Source organism: Fistularia commersonii, chromosome 21 (genome assembly GCF_037954325.1).
Source record: "Fistularia commersonii isolate RoL2024-O1a breed Wild chromosome 21, RoL_Fcom_v1.0, whole genome shotgun sequence".
Classification (NCBI taxonomy): Eukaryota; Metazoa; Chordata; class Actinopteri; order Syngnathiformes; family Fistulariidae; genus Fistularia; species Fistularia commersonii.
Genome location: NC_141304.1, coordinates 3083563 through 3093966, shown reverse-complemented (window position 1 = coordinate 3093966; position 10404 = coordinate 3083563). Strand labels below are relative to the sequence as shown.

General features: G+C 49.9%; 1 protein-coding gene across 2 annotated transcripts; it reads left to right on the top strand.

Annotated features, from left to right (window-relative positions):
- Nucleotides 1-745: 745 nt before the first annotated feature.
- Nucleotides 746-10404, top strand: LOC147222069 (fidgetin-like protein 2). Of its 2 annotated transcripts, none has more exons than XM_086168346.1 (2): nucleotides 746-929; nucleotides 6326-10404. In XM_086168346.1, the coding sequence occupies exon 2, from the start codon at nucleotides 6337-6339 to the stop codon at nucleotides 7459-7461; it is 1125 nt and encodes a 374-aa protein (XP_086024472.1). In that variant the 5' UTR covers nucleotides 746-929; nucleotides 6326-6336; the 3' UTR covers nucleotides 7462-10404. The 2 variants fall into 2 exon arrangements, with proteins under 2 accessions (XP_086024472.1, XP_086024471.1); XM_086168345.1 differs by lacking the exon at nucleotides 746-929 and adding an exon at nucleotides 4144-4542.

Genomic DNA, 10404 nt, shown 5'->3' with positions numbered 1-10404 from the left:
CAAGCATGTGCCCCTATGTGTGTGTGTGTGTGTGTGTGTGTGTGTGCGCGTTATAGTGGGGTAACATGAGCAGCCCGTCCCGCCCACACCATAACTCTAAATGCAGCAGCGCAGCTGTGTGTCCGTGCACGATAGGCCAAGAGCAAAATAGAAGCTAAGCCCTGGAAATGGAGGTGTGTGTGTGTGTGTGTGTGTGTGTGTGTGTGTGTGTGTGTGTGTGTATGCATTTTGAGTATCTGTTCAATTACAGGTGAAGAAATTAAGGCTTAGTCAAAAGCTTTGAGGCCAAACCAGAGGTCATGCATGCATGTGTGTGCGTGCGTGTGCGTGCACATAGGTAATATCGACACGCCTGTTTCGACCACGCCCCTCCCCTCACAGTCTTCTGATCAATACGCCCGATCGATAGGAGTCATTGGCAATAACTGAACTTCCCATGTGATCAACGGAGGAGAAAATGCACCCACGCACACACACACACACGCGCGCACGCGCACTGCTCTCCTCTGACTCTGCACGATTGGTCACTTTTCCTCTCTCTCTCTCTCTCTCTCTCTCCTTCCTGCTGAAATAGTTTCAACAAAAGAGGGGGATGGGAGGAGTGGGGGAGGGGATGTATGCAACGCTCTGTTGTCACTAGGCGGGGGGGGGGGGGGAGAGAGAGAGAGAGAGAGAGAGAGAGAGAGAGAGAGAGAGAGAGAGAGAGAGAGAGAGAGAGAGATCGAGAGCTGCAGGGCAAGCGAGGGAGTGGAGGGCAGAGAAAGATATGGTCCCAGAAGGAGACGCACACACACACGCACGGACACACTCTCTCACGCACTCTTTCAAACACACACACACTCACACACACACACACACGCCTTGTGCTCCGGTGGAATAGCAGATTTACTTTCGGACTGAGCCGGTCCAGCAGATACAGGCATGAGCAGGTCAGTAAGCAGCTACTTCCGGTTCGGTTCGCTTATATACGTGTGTGTGTGTGTGTGTGTGTGTGTGTGTGTGTTCGTGTGTGTGTGGGTAAAGGCGTTGCTTCACTTTGCCCCCGACTCTCGAATGTGAGCCGTTTACTCCGTCGACGTTTAGTTTTTTTTAATTTTTCATTATAACATAAACATAAATATAAATATAGGCTCTCATACCTCGGATGCTTCCCCCCTCCAGGCACACACACACACACACACACACACACACGCATGCACGACCCGCTAACGGGGGATCAGAAACTTTGGAATTCGGAGGGAGGGGTGGGGGCTCGTCTGTTTGAGCAGCATTGACGGGCTGCGTGCGTGTTCGTGCGTGTTTACATGTACAAAGAGACGCGGGATGCAAAGCAGCTCCTCAACCTGCTCAGTGGGTTCCTGTGTGTGTGTGTCAGTGGAGTAAACACACACACACACAGAAGTGGAGCATCTGACTGTAGGTCAGGTCTTGCAGAGTGGGTGCTCCTCGGGTAGGAGTGTGTCACAGTGGGTGGGTGGGGGGTGACAGTCAGTGGGCCCCCACTAGTGTCCACACACACTTTGAGTGGGGGGGGCTTCAGCACATCTTCATCATCATCTTTGCACTGGACTGGGTCTCCTGGTGCTCCAGGAGGATGCAATGGGCAGTGTGTGTGTGTGTGTGTGTGTGTGTCTCATGTTGAGAAGTCAGATCTGTTAATGTCTTTCACAGCTGAGTCTCCAGGCTTTGCACAGAGGAATGTCACAGAATGTGTGTGTGTGTGTCCCACCCCCCCCCTCCGCCCCTCCATGAGTATAAGCTCAGTGCTTGTTCCACGGAACACACACCTCCATTGTATGCTGTCTCCGAGCAAATATGTCGTTTTTTTTTTAAGTTTTTCCTCGAAGCCAATTCCTGAAGAGCAGGCCCGTCGTCACGGATGCTAATAACGCTAAGCTTGCTAACCAGGCTCTTACTGATTGAGCGGGACTTCATCGCCGGACGGCGGGTGGCGGGATTTACCTCCACCTGTGTTTTTGGAAGGATGGCGAGGAGCTGAGGAGCCGATGTCCGAAGGGGGCGGGGCTTGAAGGCGGTCTCTAGTAACATTTCACACATTCCTCCCCCCCCCCGAAAAAGGGACATGGCAGATTCCTCCACGCCGTACTTCTACCACCTCCGTGTTTTAATTAAGCCTCGAACCCTGTCAGCAAGCACAGTGACACACACACACACACACACAGATTCAGTTATGGACCTTTCCGAAGCAGTGACGGCAAGAGAGAGAGAGTGATGAGTGGGTTAGTAAGTCGTTACCAAGGTGCAGCGACTGTGTAAATGGAAGCTGACTGTTAGCGACCGGGTGCTAAGAGCTGCTCATTAGCCTTGTGCTGAGCGACGCGACACACACACACACACACACACTAACGCCACCTCCACTGCCCCAGAAAACACACACATTAGGCTCCTATTGTAGCCAAGGAGCAAATTGCGTCGCACCTCGGATCCCCATTGGGTGGAGGGGAGGGGGAAGGGGGCAAAGTTAAGGGCAGATGGAGGGGGACGTAAAGAGGAGCTGGTCAGCTGCCGTCTGATATATGAGTGGACACAATAAGCGGAGAAGGGCCAGGCCGGCCTCCGCCACACGTGTGCATTTGTGTGCATGTGTGTGTGCGAGACCTAACTAAAGGGGCGGGGGAGGGGCGGACTGACCACACAGCCTTGGACTGGGAGACCAGCTGAAGCGTCCAAAGCACCTTCTTGTTTCTTCTCCCTCCTCCGCATCTGGAGGTACGTGAGCTCCTGTAGTGCTCCTCCACCTTCAGCCGCGGTTGCTGCTCATGCGACAGTCTGGCCGTGCACGGTATTTTATCTTCACGTTGCTGCCCTCCTGCAGGCGGAGCAGATGAGTTGACCAATTCGCCTGCCGCCTATCAGCACTCTTCTGACTGTTCTTAAACATGGAAAGTGTCTGTGCGCGTGGCGAAGAGACATCTTTCGTAAATAGATTGGATTCCTGGGATTCCAGCGGCCTGACTCATTTTACCGGGTTTCCCGGGAGTCTCGGCGTCCGTTTTGCCGCCGTATGCGATCTTCAGCCTGTGAAGCCCGACAGGACTTAGAATACCGGCATACGGCGTGCGTCTTCCTGTCCACGTGAGACTGGCGGGGGGTTGCGCGGCCCGAGTGGGTCGCAGTTTTCTTCCCCTTTTCGAGCAACCAACCGGTTACTTGCAAAGCTTCACATCCCCCAAATCCTCCTCCGGGTCAGGCAGCCCCTCCCCCACACATCCACTTTCATCTAATTAACCCCTAATTACTGGTCCTGACCACGGAGTGGACCGCCTTGCACGCCGTGCCCGCACATTCATCGCCGGCATTGTCCGTGTCTCCTGGAATAGAAAAAAAAAAGGTTGCCTGAAGAAGCTGTAGCTGCTGCCATCTTGTTTTTTTTGTTTCTAGATGGGTCAGGAGCGTGTGGGCGGCAATGCAAACACACACCCCCCTAACCCGAAATATCCACGGGCAGATATGGCAGCGACAAACAAAGACAGGAGGGTGCAAAGGTGGAGCCCGCCACCCTCTCTGCTGGATAGCTCAGGCAGCGTGCAGAGCTCGCCGAGTGACAACCAATGGCGTAGCTGCGACTTGTGGGAGTGGGGTATTACTTATGATAAGTCATGGCCGCTGGAATTGTTAGTGATTGACAGGACTCTGAAACAGGTTTGTACGTTCACCATGTGCTTAAAAAGATGAGGAAGCGTGTGTTTGTGTGGAAGTGATCATCAAGCCTCAGGAGCAGTAACGACTGTACACATTTAAATTAATATTATGAATATTTCACATCGTTCACCTCTGACAGGCCCTGCGCCTTCTAGCCATTTGTAAAAAAAAAAAGGGTTGTGGAATTGATGCGGCTGAAGCTTAATGTTATATAGCCCCCAGTTAGCTGGGCAACAGGAAACAGTCGCGCTGTAGGACAGCGTGATCATCGCAGTGATTAAGGAAAGCCGGCGCAGCAACAAGTCGGCTTAGTGTCCCGTGATAAACCCGGCCCAATCCAGCGAGGCCCAGCTCCAGGCCCGTCAGATGCTGGATTAAGAGTTTGGGCTTCCCACACTCATCCCTTAATACCCTCCAACCCAGAAACCCACTAATATCCTCACTGGGGCGCAGATGCCTGATGCTCCGTCATGGCCGACACTTCCGTAAAATCCGCCTCAAATTGGCGTTTCTGCTGATGAAGACCCCGGATTGCCTGAGGGCACCTCCTGAACGCCAAGTCGTCAGATTGCGGCCGACGCTCCAATAAGCCCCCGTGTCCTCTAATCCGTCATTAGTCTGTTTTTTTCCGCAACCTGCTCTTCTAAACCCACGCCGAGGCCGTGGCTTCTCCGTTCCTCGGCAGCCGCGGCTCCGGGCGATCCGCTCCAGCGCTTTTTCTTATTCACCCGTTGAATTTTGACGCGGATTTTCAGACAAAGTGGATTACCGGAATATGTCTCGGCTGGATTACGCGCCATCTGGCGGGCCCAGGGTGAGAGGGGTGGATTGACAGCCAGGCGGCAGACAATTGGCCCGTGCCGTCCGTCGGCATGACCTGTGAGTAGGAGCGCGCCAAAGTTCCGGAAAACACCAAAATTCACGCTAACGGATGGCATTTGCGTGTCATTTTCTGCTGCACTCCAGGCTTTACGGCTGAGCAGAAGGACAGAGCAATTGTAACATGAGCTCCTGTCGGATTTTAAAGAAAGATACTTTTATAATAGGTAGAATGTGGAAGTCTGTACACCAGATTATCCAAATAAGGCTTTCTCTGCTTGAAAAAGGAAGACTGAAATATATTCAACCCAATTTTTGGGTTTGTTTCTCACAACCGTAGGTGATTAGCGTCCCACCCGGTTTTCCTTGTTGACTCTGTCCCCTGAGCTAACAACAAGAAAAAAATCAAATATATTTGCTTTGGGTTCCAACTAATTGCTTTTTAAACAAAACGGGTTAATCTCTAGTTCTGTTTTGGTTGGTTTACGTTGAATATCTTATGTCCTAGTTTTGGCTTTATTTTTTTTACAATGACGGAACCTGCTGGGGGAGTCATGACCAGGAAAACGGCAGAGGGAAATCTTTGCACTTTCTTGAAACAATTTGCAAAATGTCATTCAGCGTAGGAGGTTGGGGGGGGAGTGTTAGCACAGCGAAGTGCTAACGCTATGCGTTCAGTGCTCTTTTGCTTCTCCTCATCTAAACAATAAATGGGATATCATTCAAGTCAACGTGTTCATTGGTTTAACTTTCTTTCTCGCATTTACTTGAGCAGAATGTAGATTTTTATTATTAGATATTAGATTAGATATTTTTTAATTTGTATTTTGTTCTGGTGACCAGAGAGGAAACAAGGGACATGAATATGATCTGATTTTATTTTCTCAAAATATTATTAGCATGAACACCAAAAGCCCTCTGACGGTTCCGCTCTTGATGAAGCCTGAGCCGGTCGAGATCCTGCTCGGATCCCCAGGATTGGATGAGTGGGATTATTGGATCATTTAATTTAGGGATCAACATGTGGACTGTTTAGAGGCCCATCTGGTGGTCCTTGTGGTACATGTGACACAACCCAATGTAATCCACAGCTTCAGACCGTGTGTGTATGTGTGTGTGTGTCAGCTCTTATCATTGCGTCCATTACTTCCTGCTTTGCTTTGATGAATTGGCAGAGTGTGTTTTCCTTATTTTAAAATCGACACTGGACCGAAAAAAAGGTTGTGGTTGTGGGCCTGGACTGGCCGTGGCAGAACAGTTTAATAATACTCTGCAATGCGTGGAATGTCAGCCTAATGCCGGATCCAAAGACCTGCAGAGCCCAAACCCATCCCATCACTGCTTTAACCAGCAGACGGCTGTTTGCGTAGATACGCACTGGCAATCCCGATTCAGGCTCGGAGATTTTTTCTCTCTAATTTGAATTCCAGATCAGTGGGTAGGCGTGTAGAAGCGTGGATGCAGCGCGGTGTACTCAGCGTGAGGCCCGCCCTGCCCCCCTCCCTCCTCATCCAGCACCCCCCCGAGGTTTGGGCCGCATTAGATCACACGCTCGGTGGGGGTGGCTTTGTGGACTGAGAGACAACAATGGCCCCAATGTGAGGGCAGCGGAGGCGGGGGGACGGAGCGCGGGCTGATAGAGGCTTATCGCCGTGGAGACCAGGCGAGGGGTTATGTTGGCGGGCGCACGTAGCAAAGGAGAGCGTTTGTATCCCTGCCTGGAGAAGGAGCACTAAGTACTGACATGATGCTGGAGATGTGTTTGCGGACCGAGGTGACCCGGGGGAGCTGGTTGATCGCGTCGCCATTTCCTGACATGATTGCGTTGCTGTTGTTTTGGCAGGTCTATTGAAGATGCACTGGTCTCCGGAGCACGCCGCCCCACTGTCTCAGTGGCCTGAGCAGCACCTAGATGTCACCTCCACCACTTCGCCGCCGACTGTCCACAAACATGAGCCCTATCCCGCCGCCGCTCGCCGCAACTACGGTACCACGGGCTACCCGTGGGCAAGCGACGACATATCGGCCCTCACCGCTTCCTCTCTGCTCAAACGCTACGCGGAGAAGTACTCTGGCCTGGAGCTGCCGTACGATCGGCCCTCCGGAGGTCCCTACCCAGACCCCGGGGCCTTCTTGAAGACTGAACCGGAGCCCTGGCCTCTGAGCCAGGGCGTGGAGTGCTACCCTGGACTGGAAGCGCTGGCCGGCGCCAAGGTGGGGTCTGCGTCGGTGGGGATCCCCACCACTGGGAGCGTCACCGTCGTGAGCAGTAACCTGACCTCCGACCCCAGCTACGGCGGTGCCGGCTCCTGCGGTGCCCCACCCTCGCAGGAATACCCCCCCGCCTACAATAGCACCTATCTGTCCTCGGGGTACTGCCCCCAGCCGGGCACAGCACTTCCACCCGCCCCTCTCCATACCCTGCAGGCCACTACCACGCTCGTGCCCAGCTACAGTGCCAGCACTCCTGTCTACAATTACCCGCCCGGCTGCTACCCCCAAACCAGCCTATCATCGGGGTACAGCCACCCCAGTGCCTCCTATCTGCCCTCGGGCATCAGTGCCCCAACTCCCCTTGCTCCGCGGCCCACCAGCTACGGCTACCCCGCCCACAGCCTCGGAGGAAGCTCGGAGGCGGGAGTCCCGCTTAAGCGCAAGGCCTTCGAGATGGTGGAGGAGGGACGGGAGGGCGCCGAGGGGGACGGCTCTCGCTATAGAAAGTACGGCAACGGCCACGGAAACGGGCACACCAAAGGCAACGGCTACGAGCTGGGCGGCTCGGGCTCCGACGCGCAGGCCTACAAGCCGGGGAAGCCCCTGATGTCTCCCTCCTACTGCGGGACAGGGGAGTACAGCCCGCCGCCGGGCCTGGCGGGGGACGGCGTGTCAGGGGAGCACAGCTTTTCTCAGCAGCAGAGAATGTCCATGAAGATACCTGCATCGCACACACGACCTGAAGATCCCTCCGGGGGGCGCTGACAGCAGGGTCGTCTTCTAGAAGGATCTTTGAAGCCAATTTTTTTTTCTTTTCTCAATTCATCTCTGACAGGTTTTGTGTCAAGAGCGAAAAAAAATGAATCCTTTTTTTTTTGTCACATATATCCAAAGATCGTGGGGAGGGGGGCATTTTTGTCCAGTAAATTCGAGACAAGCTTTAATAGGCGCTTCTCGACATCTATAGCATTAAGACAGTCTGAATGAACGGGTGTCTGTTTCTCTCAGGATCCTATTTATTTCCCTTTTTTGCTTCTGCGGCAGCAGCACTGCAATTTCACTGTTTTAGAGGTGGGCGTGATTAGACGTGACTGTTATGTATGTGAAAGAGGAAGAACGATTAAAAAAAAAGGGCCTTTGACTGCAATATATTCTACCATACAGTAAGGGGCTGCTTCTGACCAAAAAGAAAAGTAGGAGAGCAATAATTGAACTGGTGAACTTGCCATTTTCCCCCCTCAGCACAATCACTGCGACTCCACCTGGCTGACAACTGGGGGGTTCGGCATCACTCGTTGCTGAGAAATGAATGTTTTCCTTCTTCGTCCCGCTCTCCTCCTCCTCCTGGCAAACGCTACATTGTTTCTTTTTGTAAAAAACAGAAATGGGGGAAATAATTCTTCAGACTTTATTGAATGTTTGAATTTTTTTTTTTAGGTTTTTTTTTTTTTTTTTTTTTTTTTAAGTGACAGATCAGACGGTGGATGGCCAGGATGCGTTTTAGTTTTGGTGGGACGCGGCGGGCCCCGGCCGACGGAAGACAAACCCGAGAAAATGAACAAACGAGACGCACTGCTCTGCTTTAACTCAGCAAACAGCGGCCAGGAATGTAAAGCCTGTTTGTTGCCTGCACACCACCGGCCTTGCAGTGGAGGACATGGATCCCAGTGCCTCTTTACATCTCCTCACAGCACCACCTCTGAAGATTCACTATCTCATTTGCTAGGACTGAGTTGTTTTTTTTTTTCTTGGTTTTTGTCCTATTATGCATTCGCTTTATTTCTATTTTTTTTGCCTCTGGAAAGGATGACTTACAGTCATGTTGTTGAATACTCAGGAAGAACACTGTTGCCTCAGAATGATGAAATAAGAATGTATGCCGCCACGTTCAGGGCCGTCGAGCTTCTCCGGAGCAAGGCGAGGCGCAGCGGGAACATCCTCTGGACACTTCAGGGAAAAACCATGAACTTGCAAGGCCTTTGACAGCAACGGCGGAAGAAAAAAAAAGACACGTAAATGCACATGCACTCACACACACACACACATGCACACACACACACGCGCACACACACACACACACACACACACACTCCTTAGCTCTGGGAAATGAACACTTGAGGTTTTTGTACCAAGGCCTGAAATGTTGAATGTAATTCAGATATTTTTTTAAAAAGGACAATACATGCCATGACGTATTTAGAAATATGAAACATATTTTCTTCATGTATAGACTTAATCTCTTAGAAACGGACGACATGTGGAGGTGTTAGTGTATTTAGTTAGCAGAGGAGGGACGCTGTTTTTTTACGGACAACCTGTCAAAAAAAAACGAGCACTCCCCAATGAGCGATTTCCGACATATCAAGGCAAACACACATGCACACACACACACACACACACACACACACATACACAAAATCACAAAAATGTATATTAAATGTCTTAATAAAGTGTTCAATTTCCTACACCAGTATTTGAAAACCAGCTTGACAAAGTGTTTTGGCACAGTCAAACAAACAATATTACAAATTTGACTAGTATTCCTCCTTTAGATTGTTGGAAACTGCACAAGTGCATCTTTGGTTTGGGATGTAGCTGTTGAGACGACCCGCGTCTTTTTACTAGTTTATATTTTTCTTGGATACCCTTAGGGAACTCCCCTAAAGGATCATTACATGTCGACAGTGTGATGCAGGAACAGGCGTCTTAATGCCTCGTTTGCAGAAGATAGGCATATTCATGCAATGAAAAAAGCCTCGTCACACGGAAATTTGGCTTTAAATTGTCCTGAAGAAAAATTATATATTAAAAAAAGTGTTAATCATATAATAATGTATACTTACCCCCCAAATTTTTAAAAAGTATTTAAGCGCTTAGCTAAAAAAAAAGATGCTCTTCAATGTCATGCAAAGATGGCGTTCTGTGACTCTCCTCCTTCACCGTTTCCTCCTCTGATTTATGATGCATGTCAACTCGTCCAGCGCCTGCAACTAATTGGATTTCAGTGTTACCTTGTTTTCTTTTTAAAGTTTCAATTGTACTTTTGTTATCTCGTGCATTCTCTGTAACCATTTCTACCTCATGTTGAAAGACACAGCACATGGAAGTATTTATTTCATGTCTTCCTCAGAAGCCAGTTCGAGCAGCAATGTTTCTAAAGACTTGACCTGTTTATAGTCTACCTCACGAAAAAGACAGTTGTGTCATGGAAATGAAGATATGCCAAAAAAAGAACAAACTGAGAAACCAACTTTGTGTTTTTGTCTTCTGAATTTGAAAAAAAAGGAAAAAAAGTTTGACTTGTGAGTGTCATATCCTTTGACTCAAATGTACAATAATGAGAATCTGATGTGGGCTACTGGTATTTCCACCTCACAAACAAATCCAACACCAAACCTTTGTCCGGACCGGCTCAAACTTTGACCTTCACTTCACCTTCAGTCCTCTGCGTCGCCACAAACGTGCAATTTCCTCCCCCCGTCTGCAAATTGCATATGAAAATAGAGTAAAGCATCCAAATAGATAAAAAAAAAGGTTATATAATGGATATGTAAGTATGATAGAATTGTAAGGGATGCTTTTGTCCAGTCAGTCGTCACTGAAACTGATGCATAGTGTTTTCAGGGCAAAACAGGTTCTTTGCAAATGTTAGCTTACACGTTTGGACGTTGGCAGCTTATAACAAAAAAATAAAATAAATTAAAAATA